Here is a 25,094-nt window from a genome sequence, read left to right on the forward strand (position 1 = left end):
TCAGCGACTTTAGTCTCCAGGCTACGAGGCTGCCAGGGACAAGGCTGAAACCTAGTAGTAGTTCTTACAGGGCCCTATCCTTGACGTAGGGACTGAGGGGTGCGGTGAGGGTGTGGACAGGGGATTGGGTTGGCGGTAGAAGGCTACCCCCAGGCGCCATGGAACTCCCAAAATAACCCCGGCCCGAGGCCAGGGAATACTGAGAGATAAAGAACAGGTTGCACGCCTTCCAAAAAGCGGCATTTTAGAATTTATACAGCACCCCAGCACACACTTAAACGTGGGCACACGACCACGCGCCAATTTCGCGCAGCTGGAACGTGCGCCCAGCCATCAGAGTCCCGCCCACCAATCCATTCTCTCGGTCTTCATCTACTCCGGTATCTCAACTGCCTCGATTGGTCGAGCCTGGGCCAGCATGGCGGCGCCCATGTAACCCGGTCTGTGCCGCAAAGGGAACTGCGGTCGCGGCGCGGGCCCCGCGGGGGTTAGAGGTCACCATGCTAAGGGCCGCGTGGAGGGTGCTGAGTTTGATTCGGACTCAGGCAGTCACCCAGGTCCCAGGCCCCGGGCTGCCGGGCGGTGGGAGCGCCAGGTTTCCTTCCAACCAGTGGGGCCTGCAGCCTCGAAGTGAGGAGCTGAGAAATGGGATTGCGGGCATAGGGAAACAGGGTTCGGCAGAGATAGGGGATAAGGGAGCACAGGAATAGGGGAGATGTAAGCGTCAGGATGAGGGAGGAAGGATGGTGGTTGCGCTAGAGGTGAGACAAGGCGTGAGACACAAGAGGTAGGGAAGAAATGGGGCAGCGTTTAGGCTCAGAAGCGCATAGACCGTGGCGGAGGGGCAATGCGAGGGACACAGAAAGGAATTGAGGGTAGACTATTTAAGCAGATAGGCCTCAGCCCTCTCTCTTCTCTTAGGTCTCCTCCAGGCCACGCGCAGATATGTCATCCAGAAACCAGGTAGGAGTTCCTGGGGTGGGACTTGGGGCGGAAGAACGACCTCCTTTAAGGCTTAGCGTGGGTAAGGGCACCAATGTGGCAAGTTAGACCCACTAGATGGGGTGAGCCAGAGGTCCTGAGCAGAAGACCCCACGTTCACCTTACACAAAACCCTAAGCCTGCAACCTGTACCGGGAGAGAGGGGTGTAAAGGGCGGGAGCAGGATCTTTACAGGTGAATGAGTGAAAATGAACTTGCCAGAGGGAGTGCATGCATGGCTGGCATCACCCAGGCTCTACCTAGAGTATGGCATTTTTTGTCTGCACTTCTGAGACGCAGGATGAAGTTTCCCATTGCAAGTCAGTACGCATAGTAATTCAGATCCCTCTTATTAGGTAAATGATATGGGGCGAGGTATTTCCTGTCTCTGATTCTTATTTCTAAAGTAAGTGTGAAAGTATCCATTTGCAAGGATTGTTAGGATTCAGCGATAACACATGAAAAGCATCCTTAGCACTATGGTCAATTAAATATATTAATAATATATATTAGAATTTATTGTCTGGGGCCAGACTCAGTGGCTTACGCCTGTAATCCCAACACTTTGGGAGGCCGAGGCAGGCAGATCACTTGAATTCAGGGGTTCGAGACCAGCCTGGCCAACACGGTAAAACCCTGTCTCTACTAAAAATACAAAAAAAATTAGCCAGGTATGGTATGCACGCCTGTAATCCCAGCTACTCAGAAGGCTGAGGCAGGAGAATCACTTGAACCTGGGAGACAGAGGTTGCAGTGAGCCGAGATTGTGCCACTGCACTCCAGCCTAGGTGACAGACCCAAGACTCCATCTCAAAAAAAAATAAAAATTTATTGGCTGGACATGGCCCCAACACTTTAGGAGGCCAAGGCTGGAGGATCACTTGAGGCCAGAATCAAGACCAGCCTCGGCAACATAGCAAGACCCTATCTCTACAAAAAATAAAGTAAGTAGAATTTATTGCCATTAATATATTTAATATAATAATTTTTTTCTGCCTCCCTATCAGAACCAACTTGAGCTGTTACAGACAGAAAAGGCCTGATAATGTTATTTGCATAGCAGGGTCTGACTGGAGAGGATAAATCCATCTACCCTCTGCCTCTCCCTCACCTCCAAGGGACAGCATAGGTGCACACATCAAGACTGAGATTTTCCTGTGATCTCTACTTGGTGCTTACATTTCAGGCATCATACAGCTAGCTGCCTTTCCTCAACCCCCTTATTTCATTTTTGCAGTCAGCCAGCAAGTGTTTGTTGAGTGCCTTGTCTAGGCTGAGCCATGGACCAGACTATGGTGGATTCTAAGGAGGTCAAACTCTGTCCTGTCCACAGGAGGATGCATCCTAGTGGGGGATCTGTGAACTGTAGAGCCAGATCAGGCTGTGAAAGGTACAGGCACAGTGTAGGGTCTTGGGAAGAGCCATCAACTCCCAGTATGAAATATCAAATCAGGTGCCCAAAGAGTTTGCAGAAGAGAAACTGAGCCCAGAGATATCCAGTGCCTTGCTTGATACCCTGGATGTCTCTTCCAGAGTGGAAGAGTGGGTGAGAAGAGCTAAGTCTGGGAGGATGGGTGGCGAGAGTTGATTCTGGGTTTCTATCCCTATATTTACTTAACAGTCCAGCCCAGGCAAGATGATGACCCGCCTCCTTCTACGCTGCTCCAAGACTACCAGAATGTCCCTGGAATTGAGAAGTAAGCAGGAAGAAACCTAGTAGAGGAGTCAGGGGACCCTGGGAGGACTGTCCGGGAATGGGGAAAGACAGTGGCTTTGAGACTCGGCTTGCTATAGCTGAAGCTTGATATAGAAGGAGGCAGGGGCCCAGGTGTGGTGCGTATGGGTGGTCAGCAACGCAGATGGTACTCATGGAGCTCGGCTACTTGGGGGTTTTTTTGTACTCTAGATGAAGACCCTGTACTACTAGATTCCAAGAAGCTAACATGCTTCACAGGTCTTTGTAGAAATCTCTCATCTCTTGTTCCTCACAAAAGTTCTATGGACCCATTTTATAGATTTTCAAGCTGCCCAGTGTGATACAGTTCTAAGGGGCAGAGCTAGAGTTGGAATGTAGGGCTGACTGACACCAAAGCCAGAGGCCCTCTGCTCAGCTCCTGTCCAGTGTTGTGGGAGCTGGTCAGTCCCTCCAGTCCTTCTCACTGTGCAATTTAACTTGAAATGTCTCAAAACAGATTGAACTATGTTCTAGCTAAAATGGAAATCCTCTCCTTGCCCTCCCTGTGATGAAACCAGAACACTCGAGTTGACGGCCCCAGTTTCTATAGTTTTCAGCCCAGCAAGCCAGATCCACACTGACTTAATCCCTGGGAAATGGCTCCCCACCTCCAGGGAGAATGATTTGCTGCAGAAGGAATTTTTCAATCATCTTTGCTTTTCAAACTAAAATGAAACCAGCATTGCTTCCCCCTCCCCCTCTCCTCCATGTCTGTCTCATTGCTGTGGTTTTTCCACAGGGTTGATGATGTTGTGAAAAGACTCTTGTCTTTGGAAATGGCCAAAAAGGTGAGCATCCTCTGCCAAGCCTCAGCCTCCCGCAGTCCTCTCTGGGACTCCCTCCTACCCTGGTTAGCAACCCCCATCCCATGCTTCTCCAGTCACAGCACTTAGCCCACTGTCATTCTGTGTCTACTTGTCAATATCCCTAGGCAGAGCATCTTCATGGCAGGGACGCTTTTGTTCCCCCACCATACCCCTAGTACCTGACAAACAGGTGCTCAATGAATGAATGAATAAGCATGAATGAATGAGCAACCTTTGGGAACATTCATGCCACAAGTCATTTCCTCTGTCAGTGGCTTTGGCTTTGGGCTCACCTGGATGTGGATAGCCATGTGGTTGGTCAAGGCCACAGTGAGCAGATTAAAGTCGGGCCCTGAGCCATATGTCCCTAGTTGCTGTAACTATAGCCAGGGCCTTGGTGGGAGGAGGGCTAGTTCTTAGAGGGTGGCAGACTGCACAGATTTTCTGTCTCTGTCTTCAACAGAAGGAGAAGCTAAAAGTCATACAAGAACAGTTGATGAAAAAGATTGTTGAAAACCCTGAGGACACCAGTTCCCTGGAGGCTCGAAGTTGGTTGGGGACCCTTGGGGAGTGGGGGTGCAGGGGAGCCCTAGCTGGGACCTGTTCTAGGGCTCTTGTCTACAAGCACACTGACATGTGGCTTGGGAAAGGGGGGGACATGAAGGACCTAAGGCAATGAAAACTAGCCTGTATCCCAGGCTCTGATGCTGGAGTCAATGTCCAGTTGGGCCTTGTACCTCTGTGTGAGCTTGGGTAAGCCACCAACCCTCTCATGGAGCCTCTGCTTCCTTGTGTGGAAATGGGGGAATAAGGGAGAGCAGGGCAGGGGTAATGTTACCCACCTCATGACAGCATTGTGAGAGGCAGCTAGAGGATGTAAATACACCTTGGAAACTAAAGCTCACAATGTGTGATAATAATAGTAAGACTAACATTTACTGAACCCTCATGTGCCAGACAGACACCATGGTACATTCCCAAGGGAATAATGTTCCTACTTTGGTTCAGGCTGGAACTGGCAGTAGTCTTCATTAGATGTGAGTGAAAAGTGCCACCACTTTCCCCTCTCTTTGGGTGCAGTTTCTTTTCATTGCCCACAAGAGCAAGTGAGGTAGACTAGTAGACCTGCCTGGAGTCTACACTCTCTCTCCTTTGCCATTGGCCTTTATTACAGCCTCCTCCTCCTCTTCTTCCCTCCTGCCTTCATTCATTTCTTCTCCCTCTGCCAGGGATTAAAGTCTGCTTAGTTCATCTTAGATACTAAAACTCCACTGAGAACTGGACTCCAGGGTCCTCCATAGCCCCTTTTGAGAAGATGAGTTTCAGCTTCCCTTGCCCTGCCGAAGCCCTGGGCCAGGACCATCTCAGCCACAAAGGCCTGCTTATCTTTCCTCACCTGTTTCTGCATTATCACCACTGAAATCCACAGGCTGGCAGGAACAAATGTCCTGGACTGGCAAGGTGGTTACTGGGATCCTCTTTTTTTTTTTTTTTTTTTGAGACCAGTCTCTCTCTCTCTCACCCAGGCTGGAATGCAGTGTCGGGCGTGACCATGGCTCACTACAGCCTCGACTTCCAGCGCTCCAGCAATTCTTCTACCTCAGGCTTCCAAGTAGCTGGGACCACAGGCATGCATCACCATGTCAGGCTAATTTTTGTATTTTTGATAGAGACAGGAATTTGCCATATTGCCCAGGCTGATCTCAAACTCCTGAGCTCAGGCGATTCACCCACCTCAGCCTCCCAAAGTGCTGGGATTACAGGCATGAGCCACTGCGCCCAGCCCACAGGTGTCAATTCTGCCTTTCCATTAATACTCAGTTTCCTGAAGGCCAGCTGCTTCTAGCATAGTGTCTGTTCTAGAGAACCCCTCAGGAACCAAAGCCCATCTTTGTGTTATTCCACTCTACACGTAAGGTAGTGTGTGATAGAGCCATGTGGTCAGGGCCAGGGTTCTCACTGCACTTTGTGCAGCGCTCCCAGAACTGAATATGTGTACTGGGAAGGGCCTGCTGCTGTGACACCCTCTTTGGGGCCAGCTTCTGCTTTTGCCCCATCTTTGCAGTACAGGGGGGAATTAAATAAGAGGATGCCTAAAAGAAGGATATTTCAGATTCTTGAAAGACAAGTGGGAGCTGGTAATTCTGAAAACTCATTAATCAAAGCATGGAGATAAGGGTGGCAGCAGGAAGGGGAGAGGCAAGGAGTAGACCCTTGACAGTTTTACAGTCTTACTTGTGCCAAAATACTTTACTGCATTGGCTTGGACCTCTAGTACAGTGTTGAATTGTTAACCATGAAAGCATTGTATCCTAGTTGAATGATTTGAATTCCTGAATTGAATGGATAGGCTTACCATTAAGAGTGCTATTTGCAGCTGGACACGATGGCTCATGCCTGTAATCCCAACATTTTGGGAGGCCAAGGCGGGCAGATCACTTGAGGTCAGGTGTTTGAGACCAGCCTGGCCAACATGGTGAAACTCCATCTCTACTAAAAAAAATTAGCGGGGCCTGGTCATGGGTGCCTGTAATCCCAGCTGCTTGGGAGGCTGAGGCAAGAGAATCTCCTGAACCTGGGAGATGGAGGTTGCAGTGAGCCGAGATCGTGCCATTGCACTCCAGCCTGGGCAACAGAGGGAGACTCTGTCTCAAAAAAAAAAAAAAAAAAAAAAAGAATGCTATTTGCTATGATTTTTAGATGATATCTTTATAATATTAAGGGATATTTTGCGTTTTAAAGGAAAGATAATGTCTAAGATAAGCCTTTGGAATCCTAAAATTCAGAGTGCATTGGGATTTATAGAGAGCTGTACAGAGCATTGGTAATTGTTACTCCTTGAATTCTTAAAACGTAACCCAGGCCTGGGCCCTTCCTTCCTCTGTGCCCAACTCTCATCCTCTGTGGTTTGTGGTTTCAGTTGTTGCCTTGACCATCAAGATCCGCAGTTATGAAGAACACATGCAGAAACATCGAAAGGTAAACCCTGGGCGCCATTCACAGTTAAACAGCAGCAGCCTTGGGGAGAGGGGTCTGGGAGGGGAAAGGCTCTGGGTCCAGAGAAAGACACTTAGAAGCCAGTGGGCTATATCACCAGAGTGCCCACCCCTCAGCTTCCGTGGGAAACATGTTTCTCTCCTCCCACCAGAGGACTTTGAGCCTTACAAGGCCATGCTGAGTGTCACCAGGGATTAAGAACACAAACTTTAGAGCATGATCGCCGTGTCTGGCACATACTGAGTGCTCAGTAAATATGTGTTGAATTCATGCATTTTGAATGCATGAATGGAGTCAGATTGCCCTGAGTGCAAATGCCAGCTTAACTCACTTAACTCACTGTGTGATGTTAGGGAAGTTACAGGTCTCAGCCTCAGTTCTCTTTTCAGTAAGATAGAGATCACACGAATACCTGCTCACAGGATTGCAAGGATTATGTGAAATAGTAACAGCCAATGTGATGCATATAAAGTCTTCAGGCTCTGTGTCTCATTTGACTCTCATGACTATCGTTTGTTTGTTTGTTTTTGGTTTGGGGGGTTTTTTGAGACAGGTCTCATTTGTTGCCCAGGCCAGAGTGCAGTGGAGCAATCTCGGCTCACTGCATCCTCTGCCTCCTAGGCTCAAGTGATTCTCTCGACTCCACCTCCTGAGCAGCTGGGGCTACAGGCGCATGCCACCATGCACAGCTAATTTTTGTATTTTTAGTAGAGACGGGATTTTACCCTATTGGCCAGACAGGTCTCGAACTCCTGATCCCAAGTGATCCACCTGCCTCCCAAAGTGCTGGGATTACAGGTGTGAGCCACCACACCCGACCTCATGACTATGTTTCTTTCCCATCTTAATGAGGAATAATCTAGTCATGGAGTGATTAGGTTATTCCTCAAGGCATACCACTGGGAAGTGATGTGTGGAGACCTTGAAACAAGGCAGTCTTGCTCCCAGGCCCATATTCTTAACCATTATACCGTATCTCAGCAGTGTCTGGCACAGAGTTGCTGTAATTAGGCAAATGCTGTTATTTTTAGTAAACATATGATGGTGAATATAGACTGGTCCAGCACCACACCTGGCAGCTGAGGTCAGTGTTCCTTGGAGCCTGCTTCTTGGAGATCATGGTTTTGCTTATTTGGGGTGTGGAACAGCAGCCCCACTGCAGAGGCCCCTCACGTCAGCAGCCAGATGTGGGTAGGCATTGCCAGGAAGAGCACAAGGACTTCCCTCCTCTCTACCCCAGCTGACAGTTGGCTAAGCTGTGGAGAGTCTGAATGGGTGCTGTAAGAGAAAGAGCATGAGGTTTGAAGTCAGACCAATAGATAGAGATTCAAGACCCAATCTCAGCACTAAGTCCTAAGGACCTTTTGTCAATCAGATAACATTTTTAAACCTTTATTTTCACATCTGTAAAATGGGAATAACAATGACAATGTGTCTCTCAGAATTGCATTAATATTTGCATAAGATTATTGAGAAATTTCAATAAAGTGATAAAATGACCATCCTTTGTTGCTGTGAACAACAGTAACACTTATATAATACTAAAAATAATGAGACTTTCTTACAGGACAAAGCCCACAAACGCTATCTGCTGATGAGCATCGACCAGAGAAAAAAGATGCTCAAAAACCTCCGTAACACTAACTATGATGTCTATGAGAAGGTATGCAAGGAGCTGGGGATTGAGTACACCTTCCCACCTCTGTATTACCGAAGAGCCCACCGCCGATTCGTGACCAAGAAGGCTCTGTGCATTCGGGTATGAGTCAGAATTGTTGCTTTGCTTGGCCCCCCTGAGGGACTGGGATGGAGGAAGCAGAAGGTGGGGGAGCCTGGAATGGATCCAGGGAGGTCACAGACCACCGACCCCATGGAGAAAGGCTGGGGTTACCATCTGAGGGAGATAGTTCCCACCCCACCTGTTCCAAGTCTTAGATTTTGCATAGGATCATGAGGTCTTTTGCTGCCCCTTTTTACCCCCAGGTTTTCCAGGAGACGCAAAAGCTGAAGAAGCAAAAAAGAGCTTTAAAGGCTGCAGCAGCAGCCCAAAAACAAGCAAAGCAAAGGAATCCAGATAGCCCTGCCAAAGCCGAACCAGAGATACTCGGAGACAACCAATAAATTCTGTTCAATCATTGCTTTCTGTCTTGAAGAATGATAGGAGAGACAGTGGGGCCCTTTTTGGTCTGAGGAGGAGGAGAAATTTATTCTTTGATTCAGCTCTGGGATCTCAGAGTTGTGTGAGGCAGAGTCCCTGCCCTCACCCACCAGGGGACACACACTCATGACACACCTCTCACACTCATACAAACAATTACCTGTCATCCAGGTGATATATGTTTCAGTGGAGGCAAGACAGAGTATGTGACAGCACAGTGGAAGTGTGGCTGTATGGGTGAAAAGAACAGCTGTAAGAGATGCCTTCCGGACTGGGCTCTAAAGCATAAGTAGGAGTTCACTGGATATAAACAGGAAGAGAAAGGCTCCTGGGCAGAAGGAATTGCAAGTACAAAGGCAAAGAAGTCTAGAGAGAGAGGCATGCTGTATTCAGAGACTGGGGAGAATAAAAAATAAAGCTTGAAAAGCTGAAGCTGAGGTGTAAGAGGCTTTATATGCTAGGCTGAGAAGATTGTACACTGTCTACGAGGGAGTGGGGAGACAAAAGTTTTAAAACTGAAGGAGTAGCTGGGCGCGATGGCTCACACCTTTAATCCTAGCACTTTGGGAGGCCGAGGTAGGCGGATCACGAGGTCAAGAGATCGAGACCATCCTGGCCAACATGGTGAAACCCCGTCTCTACTAAAATACAAAAATTAGCTGGGCGTGGTGGCACACACTTATAGTCCCAGCTACTCAGGAGGCTGAGGCAGGAGAATTGCTTGAACCCGGGAGACGGAAGTTGCAGTGAGCCGAGATCACACCACTGCACTCCAGCCTGATACCTGGTAACAGAGCGAGATGCTGTCTCAAAAAAAGTAACTGAAGGAGTGATGATAATAACAGGTCTGTGTTTTAGATAGTTAAGCAACAGCTGTGTGGAAGGTAGATGGGAGGAGGAGATCAGAGCAGTGTATTGGGCGTGGGGGATCAAAACTACAAGTCCTACCCCCAGGAACATGTACATACACAAAGCATTGCTTATAAATTCTAGGGAGTTATGGATACCCGCATCCCCATAAAGCCCATCCATTTACACCAGGTTAAGTACCAACGCCTTGAAGCCTGAGCATGCTTGGTATGTTTGAAGAACCCAAGGAAGACTGTGTCTAAAACAGAACAAAGAGAATAGTGAGAAGATAGGAGGTCAGAAAGGTAGGCAAATACCAGGTGATGTAGAGCTTTCTGGGTGTTTTAGTCTGCTCAGCCTGCCATAACAAAATACTGTAGATTAGGTGACTTAGGATTTTTATTGTGAGTTCATTTTTTCAGTTCTGGAGGCTGGAGATTCCAAGATCAAAGTACCAGCCAATTCAATTTCAGGTGAGGACTCTTCCTAGCTTGGAAAGGCCACCTTCTCAATGTCATCACATGGCCTTTCCCTCCTTCCATGCACTGGGGAAAGATCATGCTCTCTTACAAGGCCCCTAATCCCATCATGAGGACTGTACTCATGACCTTATCTAACCCTAGTTACCGCTGAGAGGCCCCATCTCTAAATACTGTAACACTGGAGTTAGGGCTTCAGCATATGAATTTAGGGGCACACATTCAGCCCATAACACTGCAGAAAAACGTTGGACTTCACTCAGGGAAGGGAAGCCACTGAGGAAAGTCAAAAAGGGAGAAAGGTGTATTAAAGTGCTATCCAAAGAGCAACTGGAAATTTAGATCTAGGACTCAGTAGAGGGGTCTGGACTAGAGAGGTTTGCGAGTTGAACCCATGGGTGTAAATGAAACTGCCCGGGGACAGAGTGTACAAGAAAAAATGGGCCGGGCGCAGTGGCTCACGCCTATAATCCCAGCACTTTGGGAGGCCAAGGCGGGTAGATCACAAGGTTAGGAGTTTAAGACCAGCCTGGCCAAGATGATGAAACCCCATCTCTACCAAAAATACAAAAATGTGGCAGGCGCCGGTAATCCCAGCTACTCAGGAGACTGAGACAGGAGAATCGTGTGAACCCAGGCTGCAGAGGTTACAGTGAGCCAAAATCATGCCACTACACTCCAGCCTGAGTGACAGAGTGAGACTCCATCTCAAAGCAAAAGGGCCACATCTGGATGAGGATGAGTCCTGAGAGCTTAGCCTGAGTCAGAAGGAGCAGCTGAGCTGGAGGAGAAGGTGAAGGAGAGGTAGAACAGAGAGCCTAGGAGTCTGCACATGCAGAAATGAGAGGCTCAGAACTAAAGATGAACTATTCAGGTATCACTTCCAGGAATTGTAGGGAAGGCCTTTAATGGGGCAGGACTTCCAAGTGGCCAAGGCTAATTGGAGGTACTGTGTCAGAGGGCCAGGTGCCAACAGTTAAAGGGGCTAGCCCAGGGGAAAGAAAGAAAAAGGAACACATTTTAATGGATCAGGCCCTACTGCAAAGGCATTTGTGTGTTTTGGTTTGGTTGTTTTTTTTAGAGACAGGATCTTGCTCCGTAGCCCCAACTGGAGTGCAGTTCACTAACTTCAAATTCCTGGGCTCAAGCAATCCTCCTACCTCTGCCTCCTAAGTAGCTAGGGCTATATAGGACTATATTAAGCCACTGTGCCCAGTTAATACTTGTATTTGTTGTGGAGACAGGGTCTCACTTTGTTGCCCAGGTTACCCAAACTCCTGGCCTCAAGCAATCCTTGGCCTCTCAAATGCCTTGGCCTCTCAGAGCACTGGGATTACAGGCCTGAGCCACTGCATCCAGCCAAAAGGCATTGTTTTAAGTGCTGCCTTAGGGACATTATCTAATATTCACAGCCACCTTTACTCCACACTTTGGCTAATTATCCTCATTTTAGCCAGGAGAGATGAGAGAGCCCTGAGCCATGAGAGAACTGAGACTCAAAGAGGTGGGGTAACTTGTCCAAATTTATATAGCTGGGAAGATCAAGGTCTAGGATTCAAAGCTGACTCTGTCTTGACTTGGAGCCCATGTCCTGTTCACTATACCACACTGCTTAGGGATCAAGAAAAAGGTCTGAGAAGCTAAAGGAAGAGTCTATACTATAGCAAACTCAAAAGCTTTTAGGAGGCAGGCAGGCAACAAAAACGCATGAAGGCCTAACATGAAGTAATGATGCTAAGGTGTTTATTACATTCCTGTCCTAGTTGTATTCCCTTTTATTTAGACAGAGTTTTTGCTCTGTTCCCCAGGCTGGAGTAGTATTGCAATCTCAGCTCACTGCAACCTCCCTGTCCCAGGTTCAAGCAATTATCCTGCCTCAGCCTCCTGGAGTAGCTTGGATTACAGGTGTGAGCCATCACACTCGGCTAATTTTTTTGTATTTTTAGTAGAGATGGGGTTTCACCATGTCGGCCAGGCTGGTCTTGAACTCCTGACCTCAACTGATCCGCCCGCCTCAGCCTCCGAAACTGCTGGGATTACAGGTGTGAGACACTGCGCCTGGCCTGTATTACCTTTTAAAACAGAGCACAGAGCAGGCAAAATAACAAAATTAAACAAAGCCTTAGGCCACTAGTAGTGGGATACTGTATAATCCTAATGATGAGATATCAGTTACGGGAAGGACTAAGAAGTATTCATGGTGAAGCAGTTTCATTGGGGTTCAGGGAGGGTAATACCAGTTGCAATGAGGTGGGGAGTGAGGATGTTAAGGAAGTTCCAGTTGTGAGTGTTGTCAACTTGTTTAAAACACTTCACTGGAAGGAAAGGAAGGAAAACAGACTAGCGGGGATATGAGATGGAAGGAGAATGTTAATATGGGGACTTGAGCTTGGTTATGTCAGGGCAAGACTTTCCAGTGGTGTGGTTGAGGAAGAGGCAGCCTGCTAATGAGTTCAACTGTACAGCAGAGAGGAGGTAGCCAGGTGCAGGAGACAGCTCTAAAAAGGTAGTTGGCGGGCCTTTAATCCCAACAACTGAGTCTGAGGCAGGAGAATCACTTGAGGCCAGGAGTTCTAGGCTGCAGTAAGCCATGATGTTGGGAGTTCAAGACCAGCCAGACCAACAAGGAGAAGCTCTGTTGCTACTAAAAACACAAAAACCTAGCCAGGCATGGTGGTGCATGCCTGCAATCCCAGCTACTTGGGAGGCTGTGGCAGGAGAATTGCCTGAACCCAGGAGGCGGAGGTTGCGGTGAGCCGAGATCGCACCACTGCACTCCAGCCTGGTCGACAAGAGCAAACTGCGTCTCAAAAAAAAAAAGAAAGGAAAAGAAAAAAGGAAAAAAAATGGTTGGGAGGCCTTCGGAACAGCGTCGAGGAGGTAACTTCCCGGAGTCCCCAGCGCACAACCTCTGGGAGCTGGACACACGCGGACGGGCCTGGGCTGCTTCACCGAGTATAAAACCAGGATGGCCTTCAAGAAAATTTTAGGGAGGTGACGTAAACGACTCAGAACTTCTGATCCTTGCCCCGTCTAAAAGAAAAGTCAGTTACCATTTTTATTGAGTGCTTTCGGGGCGTTTCCATGGTCTCACTGATTCCCTTCAGCCGTCCTGTGATGAGTGCCAGCTCCATGTTACAGAAGAGGAAGCCAAGGCTCAAAGCCTGTCCCAAGTCACACAGCAACAAATCACGAGGCGTGATTCCAACCCAGGTCCGTCTGACCCGAGCCTGCTCTAAAGCTGTTCTGCCTGGGCTTTCCTCTCTCATAGGCACCTGAGGCCCCGCGCCAGCGCCCGGGTCCCGAGCTCCAGGCTGGCTGTGTCAAGTCCACCCGCAGACACTGGCCCGGCCCTCGCCCTTACGAGGGAGGAACTAGACCCAAAGGTACACCTCCTCAACTGCGGCCAACATCGCGCCCGAGTTCGGCTCGGAACAGTCCACCCGGGACAGTCCACCACCCAGACCAATTAGCGCCCGTCCTCAGGGCACCTCCCACCAAACCGCCTTCTGATTGGCTTTTTTTTTCCCGTCGCGGCGTTGCCCTAGCAACCAGACTGCTGGGACGCGGCGGCCTGGCCTTTAGGCCACTGACTACCGAACCCTGGGGCTCTTCACCAGCCCAGCTCGCTTCCAGCACCATGTCGGTGCGGACGCTACCGCTGCTCTTCTTGAACTTGGGCGGGGAGATGCTTTACATCCTGGACCAACGGCTGCGGGCCCAGAACATCCCGGGAGACAAGGCCCGCAGAGGTGAGAGGCCCCCGGCCCACTCAGCCAGACCCACAACCCTCAGCCCGGCCCTCTCACCATCACCCTAACACCCACAGCCAGACCCGCACCCCTACACACTTCACTCTTAGAACCAGGGACCTTTCTTACAAGCCACAAACCCCATCCAGTTGGAGCCCGTCAGGAGTCAAATCCCCCAAAAGCTTTTTTCACAGCAGAGGAATTTAATACGCCCAGTGGACCTTAGGATGCCTCATCTTCCTAATTTCCCCATCTCTTCAAATGCGAGAGGTGATTTCCCAATCTCTTATATCAATCAGTGCCTTCCAAATGTAGGAGTCCCAGCTGCCCACCATCTGGCGTCATACCCCTTGCTAGTCCAAACACATCCTCTTTACCCCCAAGGAAGAGGTTCTGATTTGTTTTTTGTTTGTTTGTTTTGTTTTGTTTTTTTGAGACAGCGTTCCACTCTGTCACCCAGGCTGCAGTGTCGTGGCACGATCTCGGCTAACGGGGCAACCTCCGCCTCCTAGGTGCCAGCTATTTTCGTGCCTCAGCCTCCCAAGTAGCTGGGATTACAGGCATGCACCACCACGCCCGGCAATTTTTTGTATTTTTAGTTGAAATGGGGTGTTGTCATGTTTCTCAGGCTGGTCTTAAATTCCTGGCCTCAAGTGATCGACCCACCTGAGCCACCCCAAGTGTTGGGATTACAGGCGTGAGTCACCATGTTGGGTCCAGGTTCTGATTCTTCATTCCTTTATGGTAATATCTTTCCACATAAGCTGGAGATTGGTCTTACTCATGTCAAAAGCTATTTCTAGAAATTTGGGGTTCTAAAATAATATAGCTAAATACAAAAAAGTAAGGAAGTTATAAATCTTTCTCCTCACAAGTCTTGGAGGGGAATACAATTGTGAAAATAATTATTTGAGAGCTTTGAAAATGCAAAATCTGGGCTGGGCACAGTGGCTCACACCTGTAATCCCAGCACTTTGGAAGTCCGGGGCAGGCGGATCATGAGGTCAGGAGTTTGAGACCAGCCTGGCCAATATGGTGAAACCCCATCTCTACTAAAAATACAAAAATCAGCTGGGCATGGTGGTGCACACCTGTAATCCCAGCTACTCAAGAGGCTGAGGCAGGAGAATTGCTTGAACCTGGGAGGCGGAAGTTGCAATGAGCCGAGATTGCTCCATTGCATTCCAGCCTGGGCAACAGAGCAAGACTCCATCTCAAAAAAAAAAAAGAAAGAAAGAAAGAAAATGCAAAATCTGGCTCCCGTGGACACCACACTAATCCCCAGAAAAATGACAACTCAGAACACTCTGTTCCTTTTCCTCTTTTCCTCCCTTCTCAGCAAAAACTGCTTATACCAAATTTCCTAGATTAAGTATGAAGGAAATATTATATTTCAAAGCAGAAGAGGAAAAGTGGAAAAGGCAATTGACATGGCCACTAATTAGAACATTCTCTCCACTAATCTTCCCCCCCCCCGATGGAGTTTCACTCTTGTTGCCCAGGTTGGAGTGCAGTGGCACGATCTCAGCTCACTGTGACCTCGGCCTCCCAGGTTCAAGCAATTCTCCTGCGTCGGCCTCCCGAGTAGCTGGGATTACAGTCATGCACCACCACACCTGGCTAATTTTATATTTCCAGTAGAGATGGGGTTTCACCATGTTGGACAGACTGATTTCAAACTTCTGACCTCAGGTGATCCGCCCACCTCAGCCTCCCAAAGTACTGGGATTCCAGGTGTGAGCTACTGAGCCCGGCCCTCCATTAATCTTTATATGCTCAATTAAAAACTGAGCATACATTTTCAGATATTAACTATTTTGTGTATGTGACTGAGTCCAAGTTCGTGCATAAAGAGCTAAAAAGGACTCCCTATAGCATACCCCCTCCATTCATTCTGCACATTACAGCCAGTGAGCTTTCTAAAATGCTTATCTATCCATACTTGCCCCTGCCTAAAACCCTTTGTCACCTTTCCACTGCCATCTGGGTTAAGACCAGTTCCTGCACAGGACATTTCAAGGCCCTTCCTAATCTGATCTCTGTCTTCCTCTGCAGTCCTGTCTTCCACCACTGCCTGCCTTCTATTTCCCAATAATACCAAACTGCTTGCAGATCTCCACTTAAACCATGTTTGTTCATGTTTCTGTGCTAGTAATTCCCATCCCTACATTCTTCCCCTTCAGTCCTACATTATTCAGCTTAAGAATTATCTCCTTCAGGAAGCCTCCCCATATGCAGAAAGGGCCTGCACATGCTCTCATAGCACCCTGTGCTCCCATAGCACCCCATGCCTGCCTCTCGCGACCTTATCCCTGGCCATACTATACTGAAATGACCTGTGCGTCTGTCTCCCACTTGATTGTCTTATTCATCTTTATACTCCAACACCTACCATAATTCCTAGACCAGAATAAATTAGTGATCAGTAAATGTTTGTTGAGCTGATTACCTAAATTGGCAGTTTTATATAGCACTGTCATTTTTTCTTTGAGAGGATTCTGTTTTCCTTGGTGCCTGTGTGATCTGACTTCACTTAGGCTAGTGGCACCAATGAGGTAACATGCTGGCATCCTCAGACTGGTAGGTAGCCTGCATCTTGGAAGGTAGCGTCAATTGGCGATTAAGAACATACTTTCTGAGGGCCGGGCGCGGTGGCTCAAGCCTGTAATCCCAGCACTTTGGGAGGCCGAGGCGGGTGGATCACGAGGTCAAGAGATCGAGACCATCCTGGTCAACATGGTGAAACCCCGTCTCTACTANCTGCTGGGGAGGCTGAGGCAGGAGAATTGCCTGAACCCAGGAAGCGGAGGTTGCGGTGAGCCGAGATCGCGCCATTGCACTCCAGTGTGGGTAACAAGAGCGAAACTCTGTCTCAAAAAAAAAAAAAAAGAACATACTTTCTGGAGTCTTACAGACCTGGGTCCCAATTCCAGCTTCACTATTTAACTAATTGCATGACCTTCAGGTGTAACCTCTATAAACCTGTTTTTCCATAAAATGGAAAATATATATATACATACCTTAAAGCAAAGTTGTAAGGATTGAATGAAATAATGTATTTATTATGTTTAACAGAATGAGTAATAGGTATCTTTCAACAGGAGGCCTGGGCAAGGCCCTCTGAATACTAGGGGACAGCTTTACCTTTAGGAGTTATAGCCTTTATTCTGGTTTTGCTAAATATGGTTTTAGGGAGTTTCAGCCATCTTTAGTAATTTACATTAGCACACTCATTCATTCCACAGTTTTTGATACAATGTCAAAACCTTTGTGAGGTACTAGATAGAGCCTGATGCAGCCCTTCGGGACGTTCACTGGAGGTAGGGCTATTGATCAGTCCACTGCAGTCACTGACTCTAAATGACAACAATCAACGATAAAATGATGAAAAATTAAGCTCTTACTTTGTACCAAGGCCTCCTCTTAAACACCTATTGTAATCCATAGGTAATATTACTATCCCCATTTTACAGATGGAGAAACTAAGACTAATTTGCCCAGAGTTACATGGCTGGTAAGAGGAAAAGTAAAGGATTTGAGCCCAGGGCATCAGTCTCCAAAGCTCGTACTCAGCCAGTGTCCCCAGAACCACTATACTCTGCTGCCATACCTCGGGAACGATATCAAAATCTTTGTGGGGGTTGGTAGGTCAGGAGAAGAGGGAGGAGTTTGAAAAATATATACCCAGCTGGGCGCGGTGGCTCACGCTTGTAATCCCAGCACTTTGGGAGGCCGAGGCAGGTGGATCACGAGGTCAAGAGATCGAGACCATCATGGTCAACATGGTGAAACCCCGTCTCTACTAAAATACAGTAATTAGGCGGGCATGGTGGCGCACGCCTGTAGTCCCAGCTACTCAGGAGGCTGAGGCAGGAGAATTGCTTGAACCCAGGAGCCGGAAGTTGCGGTGAGCAGAGATCGCGCCACTGCACTCCAGCCTGGGTAACAAGAGTGAAGCTCCGTCTCAAAAAAAAAAAAGAAAGGAAAAGTATATACCCAATATAATATACTCACTGATTTTATCAAAGTAATGACAGAAAGTAGTTGGCTGGTGGAGATTTGTAGAAGATAGTGTGAGATAGGGTAGAGAGCATAGGATTCAAAGAGCTGAGAAACACTCATCTCTTCCACCAATTCCACCATTTTGAGTTGTGCGGCTGCTGGAGCGGGAGCCCCTGTAACAGATGCCTGTACACAGGAGCCTGTAAAACACTAGACTTGGTAAACTAGTCGTCTTCGAAGCTTTGAATGGAAATCATATTCCTTCTAGATGTTTTCATGATCTTATCCAACTAATTGGTCTCCTGGAGGCCTTCCTGTTCCCACAAGGCCAAGGCAGATGTTGCAGCTTCCCCCACAACGCAGCCTCTAGTTCAGCATTCAACAGAAAGGAAGTGCTCGCTCTATGGGGCAACTATCGAGTGTTGCATATTGAATGTTGTCTCCTGTTTTAAGCAATAGCGAGAATAATAAAAGCTACCTTTGCCTCTTAAAAATATTTATAAATAAGATCTTTTTTTTTTTCTTTTGATACAGAGTCTCACTCTGTTGCCAGGCTGGAGAGCACTGGCGTGATCTCGGCTCACTGCAGTCTGCCTCTCGGGTTCAAGCAGGTCCTCTGCCTTAGCATCCTGAGTAGCTGGGAGTACAGGCGCGCACCACCATGCCTGGCTCATTTTTTGCATTTTAGTAGAGACGGTGTTTCACCATGTTGGCTGGGATGGTCTCAATCTCTTGACCTCATGATCCACTTGTCTCGGCCCCTCAAAGTGCTGGGATGACAGGTGTGAGCCACCACGCCCAGCCCAAGACCTTATTATATTTTGCTTACATTCCTCATTTTACAGGAGCGCAAACTGAGGCATGTGGCCACAAAGTGATTTTTCCAAGACATGCCAATCACAGTGTAGTATGAGCAAGCAAAGGGCAGTGAGACTCTTTATTTTTCTAGTTTCAGTTTAACGACTAGCTCTGAATAGCCTTGGGCCTGCCCCCACTCAAAAGAAAACTAAAGTGGAGCTGTCACAAATAAGTCATCTGGAGAAATAATAGAAAACTAGGTTGTTCCTCTTCCCTGGATTCTCAGGAGGAAGGGAGTGGGGAACACACAGCACTACAGAGACCTCTGCTGGAGCTCAGCCTGCTTGCCTTCAGGAGCATCTGCCAGTTCCATTTTATCAGTGAGAGTCACTGTCCTTCAGAGCTGACCCCCTTGCAGCACCACTGTTCCCAAATACACCTGCACGGGGATTAAAACTCCACCTCCCTGAATTCCCACAAGTCTATCACACTAGACCACCAGTTAAATTAATGCCGCAGAGGCCAGGCCCAGTGGCTCATGCCTATAATCCCAGCACTTTGGGACACTGAGGCAGATGGATCACCTGAGGTCAGGAGTTCAAGACCAGCCTGGACAATATGATGAAAACCCATCTCTACAAAAATGCAAAAATTACCCAGGTGTGGTGGCACGTGCCTGTAATTCCAGCTACCCGGGAGACTGAGGTAGGAGAATCACTTGAACCTGGGAGGCAGAGGTTGCAGTGAGCCAAGATCCTGCCACGGCACTCTAGCCTGGGCAACAGCCTGGAGACTCTGTCTCAAAATAAATAAACAAATAAAAAATAAATGCCACGGAAAGATAGATGTGGACATTGTACCAAAGAAAACGGTATATGCCAAACTCTTGGTGCTGCTCTCCCAGTATTTTCTTTTCAAAAGCACATGACTCTTGATGGGGGAAGATGATGAATTTTCCCAGAGGAATGTGACCTTGCAATGGAAACCCTTTGCAGCTGGTTAGGTCATGGCACCGGGCATGCTCTCACACTGCTCTGTTGGGAGCTGTTGGTATTAATGCATTGAAGCCATGGATATGCTTTAATTATAACTTCAGAAATCACCCCTAGTGCCACAATCTAGTGGCAAATATTTCCAAAAGAAACTATTAATTCCACAATGGTTTTGGGGGGATTTTTTGTTTTTCGAGACAGAGTGTGGCTCTGTCACCCAGGCTAGAGTACAGTGGCACAATTTCCACTTACTGCAACCTTCACCTCTTGGGTTCAAGAGATTCTCCTGCTTCAGCCTCCCAAGTAGCTGGGACTACAGGTGCACCTCCACACCCAGCTAATTTTTGTATTTTTTGGTACAGATGGAGTTTCACCATGTTGGCCAGGCTGGTCTCAAACTCCTGACCTCCAGTGATCTGCCTGCCTCAGCCTCCCAGAGTTCTGGGATTACAGGCATGAGCCACTGTGCCTGGCCAAAATGTTTTAAAATACAGATATCTGTAGAACTTTTTTATCTGGGGTGGTTTTTCTAGATTGAAATCTCTGCAAAAAATGAAGGAAAGGAAAGAAGTCATCTTTCATCCTTTATGGGTGGTGTCTAATGTCCCTCAGTAGAGGAAGCAGAACTTGAGAAGCCAGCTAAGCATTTGATGTGTGTTATGCCTTTATCCCCACAATAGGCCTGTGAGGTAGGTGCTATTATGATCCCTGTTTTACAAATGAAACTGAGGTTAAACAGGTTGCTTGAAGTTTATATAGCTAGTAAGTAGAGCCAGGTTTCAACCCACAGAGTCTTGACTCGCACCGATTTCTCTAGCCAACTGCATTTTTCCTTATTTGGTCTCCTCTTGGGATCTTCCTGACTGCCTTTGTCCTCAGCAGCTTTCTTTATAGTGGTGCTATCATTATTCCTTTCTTTTTACATGGAAATCATGCATATATATATATATATATATATATATGTACAGTAAAACAGAAACAAACGCTGACATGTTTTCCTTTTAATTCAGATTTCAAGTTTTCTAATTTAAGCAGTTCCATCTGTACTCTACAAAGGGAAATCTTACATTAATAAAAAAAAAAAAACCCTCAGATTGTATACAAAGAAACTCTTTTCTCTGCCTGTTCTTGGAATTATTCTTCCTCATGGAGGCTAGCATCTTTAAAAGCTTGCTACTGAATGATATGTTTTCTGGTAGCATTAGAGAGCACGATTTCTTGAGCCTTTCAAGATGAACCACAGGATAGCTAATCCTCCTCAGTTTACACTTTTAGCCCACTCCCTATAAGACATAGCCTTTCTTGAGCTTTTTTGAAATAGGTTGTTTATTCATCATCCTTTTAAAGGTTTCAGACAGAAGGCAGTGTGTTCACTTTAGACATTAAATACAAACATGAAAAGTTTCATAGATAAGATCATTGAAATTGGTATGTTTAAAGCCTCCTTGAAAATAATGTTCTTGCTTCATGAACTGGTGTTTTCTTTTTATATGCTTCATGTAGATGAATGGACAGAGGTGGACAGAAAACGAGGTATGCTATCTCTGGGCTGCATGTATTCAGTCTGCATCCACAGGTTCACTCAGACCTTTATCAGCAGGGTTTAAAGTGGGACCACTCGAAATAGTTCAAAGTAAGAAACAGGCATAAGTTTGTATTTAGCTGAGATATTGGCTATACATTTGAATCTTAAGAGAAATAAATATAGCATGTAAGATGAAAACTAAGCAAACTGACCAAAAAGCCACACTGCACCTGAGGGATCTGTCTCCTTTTCTCAGTTCCAAGCTTTGTAGGGACAGCTAGGGCAATAGCTATGCTTTGGGGTGTGTCATCCTATTTGGTAGTTAGTCCTTAAAACAACTTTGTTAAAGTGTCAAGTAACCAAAGAATTGTGTTTCGACATCAGTGACCCTCCCAGAGCCATTCTCCCAAGCACACAGAGCAACCAAGGAAAATGGAAGCATGTAACTGCATGGCTGCCAGGACTGTGGGCAGAAGGCATGACATCGTGCATGCAGTGTGGCCTCCTGTGAAAGCTTCAGTTTCCCCTTACCTACTACAAGCAGCAAACCTGAAAAAGTTGTCAACTCCTCAGAATAAAGCCTTAGACTCTCTCAGCTTTTAAATATCTCAGGTACCTTCTGTCATTTGACATTTGGGTGTGGTTTGTGCCTATCATCAGCCATACTCCTCAATATTTTAAATGCTCTCACCATACCCAGTATGCTGAGAAGATAACCTATATAATATTTAAGAGGCTGAGCGCAGTGGCTCATGCCTATAATCCCAGCATTTTGGGAAGTGGAGGCAGGAGGATCACTTGAGGTCAGGAGTTCGAGACCAGCCTGGCCAACATGATAAAAACTGTCTCTACTAAAAATACAAAAATTAGCCAGGCATGGTGACAGGCACTTATAATCCCACTTACTTGAGAGGCTGAGGCAGGAGAATCACTTGAACCTGGGAGGTGAAGGTTGCAGTGAGCTGAGATCATGGCACTGCACTCTAGCCTGGGCAACAGTAAGACTCCGCTTCAAAAATAATAATAATATTTAAGAGCACAGGCATTAAAATCAAACAGACCTCATTCTAATTTCAGGTCCATCACTAGCTGTGTGACCTTGGACTTTAAACTCTATGATTCCGTTTTCCTCCTTAATAGAATGAGGATAATACAGAACTTGAGGATAAGTGATCTGGGGGAAAAAAAAAAAGAATGAGGATAATAATTCAGAATTGACTTGGAGTTTAAATGAGCTAATGCATATAAAGTTCTAAGCCCAGTGCCTGGGACATAGAAAGGATTCACACATGGTAACTATTCAGGTGGGTTTCCTCTCTTAATTCTAGGCTACAGATTTCTTATTTCCATTAACAAGTCAATTTAGAGCAGAGGTAATTGGTAAAAACTTGATTGCTTTCATCAAGATAATTATTTCATCAGACCAGGCTTGAAGAAAACCCCAATTGAAGTGCTTGATACACTTTTATTATATTTTACAACCATCATTTGACACTTCTCCTTGAGCAATTTTTGACCTACCCCGTGATGCACTGCAGAATTTCAGGTGTGAAGTGTGGATTTTCGAGGGCTTTTCATATACATAATTGAATAACTGAAATTTATTTTAACAGAAGTGTTCAAAAATAATGAATAGAAACTGACTTCATAATCTGAACCCAAGACTAGAGGCTTGCTATATTAAGAACCTAATTACCAACTTTCTGAAGCTCCAGTGAAAAAACCCTTCCCTCCCCTGCCTTAGTCTCTTCCTAATCAAATATGGCTCCTGGTATATTCCTGCCTCTTGAAAAGTATGCAGAACTCATTTGCATGCCAAAAACCAACACTTAGACTAATGGGTGGGTCTGATTAAAACCATTTCTTCAGGGATGTTAGGGTGAAGGGAAAAAATAAATTTTTTTTAAAAACTGTTTCTCAGGTTTAACTTTAAGATGATGTGCTGCTTCTCTAGGGCAAGGATAACATCTCCTTTTTTATGTCTGTGGTGTTGATTTCAGTGTCTGGTACGTAATAGGTCTGCCTCAACCAAGGGCTGGGTGAAGCAAACTGTAAGACAAAAACATGTTAACGTGTGCCTCCATCTTCTCTCCAAAGAACGAAATGAGAAGAGGAGGCCCTAGGTGTCCTGGCCCAACCATTAAACTGCCATTTCCTCTTTGGGGACATTTGCACTCACTGCTCTGCCCACAAGGACAGACCCTGCCATCCTCTTCACAGCAGGTGAACTGTCTACAAGCTTTTGTGCCAGGAGCCATGGTGCTGCAAAGCTTCTTCACTTCCCCGGGCAAAGGCTTCATTTTGTTTTTTACTTTGCCCGAGTAGCTAACAATCACCTTGGGGTATTCTTCGTCCAGAACTGATTTATCTGGGTCTAAGCTGTTTTCCTCGCTCCTAATAAGGGCTCAAAGACCCCAGAGAAATGACTCTGCATCTAGGTGAACAGTAGCTCTTTGTAAGCATTAACCTAACCAGAGTTGATGTGATGCTTTAACTTGAATTCTTCTTCTTTGGCACTCCTCCCTGGCTTACATAAGCCTGTGGAAAATTCTTCATATTCCCTCTTTTGAGGACTTATGTGTGGCTTTTCAGTTGTGCCTGTTTCCTTGCAAATGCTGCATTTTATGTAGGCTATGGTAAGGAAAAGGTTAGAAAACCCAGTTTATTGCAGGTTCTTTCTTATTGGTCAGGCATGAGGCAGACCTTAAAGAGTTCTGTGTCCCTCTGAGCTGTCCACGCTGGGGAAATGTTAGGGCACATCAAGGGCAGGCTGTGGTGGTTTGAAATTGTCAGATGTCAGGGACACCCTGTGTTGGTAATGGATTTGGTTCTTCCTCACTGAGTGATAGGAACAGTCTAGAATAAAAGCTAAAGGTCAAATGTGAGTTTAGCATTTCGGTAAGGAGCCACAGTCAGTTCATTTGTGTCACTGGGGTGTGTGTGTTGGGTGGGAGGGTTGTATACCCTCTTCCCTCTCTCTGTAGCCCCTCCATTTAAGATTTAAGTACAACCAGCCCTCAGCTCCCTGTTCCTCCATAAAATGCATTGAAATGCTTTAAATTACTGGTCTGAACCCTCTGGGTACTTCTGTCAATTGCTTACAGGTAGAGAGTGCCTAAAATAGTCACTTCACTGCTCTACCTTGCCTCTGCTCTAAAGATGCATGGCCACGAGCAATCATCTGGAGTGTCCTTTGTGTTCAGCAAAAGAAGGAAGAATTTTCCATAATTCAGTAATAACCACTCATGTTTAATAAGTGATTTTGTATAATTAAGTAACCCAGTTTTCTTTCAGATTTGAATTTCTGTAGGTGTATATTCTCAGTATCCACATATGCTCACATTTAGGCCAGGATAACTGGTTTAATTAAGGATAATCTATGTTCAGCTATGTCTGTTCCTATTTCTCATACCTGAGGGTTTTCCTGGCCCTTAGCTAGTGATATTTTATTCAGTAGTGCAAAATATCTAGATGAATGAAGACCTGAAACTATAGACACTTTGGTTTGCACACTTCTTTCTCACCAGAGGGAAACTTTCCATTTGAACAGGAGTGTGAGATATAGCACTATACTGTAATATCAATATTATAGATCAAATGTGGAAAGTAAGGCATTCAAAAATGGTGCTACTTAAAGTACATGTCTTGGCCGGGCGCGGCTCACGCCTATAATCCCAGCACTTTGGGAGGCCAAGGTGGATGGGTCACAAGGTCAAGAGATGGAGACCATCCTGGTCAACAAGGTGAAACCCCATCTCTACTAAAAATATAAAAATTAGCTGGGCATGGTGGCGCACGCCTGTAATCCCAGCTACTCAGGAGGCTGAGGCAGGAGAATTGCTTGAACCCAGGAGGCGGAGGTTGCGGTGAGCCGAGATAGTGCCACGGCACTCCAGCGTGGGTAACAAGAGCGAAAATCCGTCTCAAAAAGAAAAACAACAACAAAAAAAGTACATGTCTTGTGCAGACATTACAAGTGTTTTAATCTCTAACCAGTGGATAGACTTATCTATTTTCATG

The 25,094-nt window shown here is 46.6% G+C and overlaps 2 protein-coding genes across 3 annotated transcripts in view; both read left to right on the forward strand.

Annotated features, from left to right (window-relative positions):
• The first annotated feature begins 335 nt into the window (after nucleotides 1-335).
• MRPS15 (mitochondrial ribosomal protein S15) lies at nucleotides 336-9,109 on the forward strand. 2 transcript variants are annotated; one of them, XM_017509772.2, is made up of 8 exons: nucleotides 336-630; nucleotides 922-963; nucleotides 2,603-2,678; nucleotides 3,456-3,504; nucleotides 3,986-4,070; nucleotides 6,443-6,501; nucleotides 8,087-8,278; nucleotides 8,503-9,109. In XM_017509772.2, exons 1-8 carry the CDS (start codon nucleotides 501-503, stop codon nucleotides 8,638-8,640), a joined length of 771 nt encoding a protein of 256 aa, XP_017365261.1. In that variant the 5' UTR covers nucleotides 336-500; the 3' UTR covers nucleotides 8,641-9,109. The 2 variants fall into 2 exon arrangements, with proteins under 2 accessions (XP_017365261.1, XP_017365264.1); XM_017509775.2 differs by having other exon boundaries at nucleotides 344-630; nucleotides 2,600-2,678.
• A 4,405-nt stretch (nucleotides 9,110-13,514) lies between these two features.
• Nucleotides 13,515-25,094, forward strand: part of OSCP1 (organic solute carrier partner 1) — a 33,130-nt gene continuing 21,550 nt past the window's right edge. The window contains exons 1-2 of the mRNA XM_037731793.1: nucleotides 13,515-13,757; nucleotides 21,053-21,082. Of these exons, the coding sequence (XP_037587721.1) occupies nucleotides 13,646-13,757; nucleotides 21,053-21,082 (142 nt within the window). The 5' untranslated portion in view covers nucleotides 13,515-13,645. The remainder of the gene's footprint in view (nucleotides 13,758-21,052; nucleotides 21,083-25,094) is intronic.

Source organism: Cebus imitator, unplaced genomic scaffold (genome assembly GCF_001604975.1).
Source record: "Cebus imitator isolate Cc_AM_T3 unplaced genomic scaffold, Cebus_imitator-1.0 Scaffold420, whole genome shotgun sequence".
NCBI lineage: Eukaryota > Metazoa > Chordata > Mammalia > Primates > Cebidae > Cebus > Cebus imitator.

Coding starts and splice junctions, on each gene's coding strand:
- MRPS15 (XM_017509775.2), top strand. CDS start 501: ATGCTAAGGGCCGCGTGGAGGGTGCTGAGTTTGATTCGGACTCAGGCA. Junction 3,505..3,985: donor CTTTGGAAATGGCCAAAAAG/GTGAGCATCCTC, acceptor TGTCTTCAACAG/AAGGAGAAGCTAAAAGTCAT. Junction 8,279..8,502: donor AGAAGGCTCTGTGCATTCGG/GTATGAGTCAGA, acceptor TTTTACCCCCAG/GTTTTCCAGGAGACGCAAAA.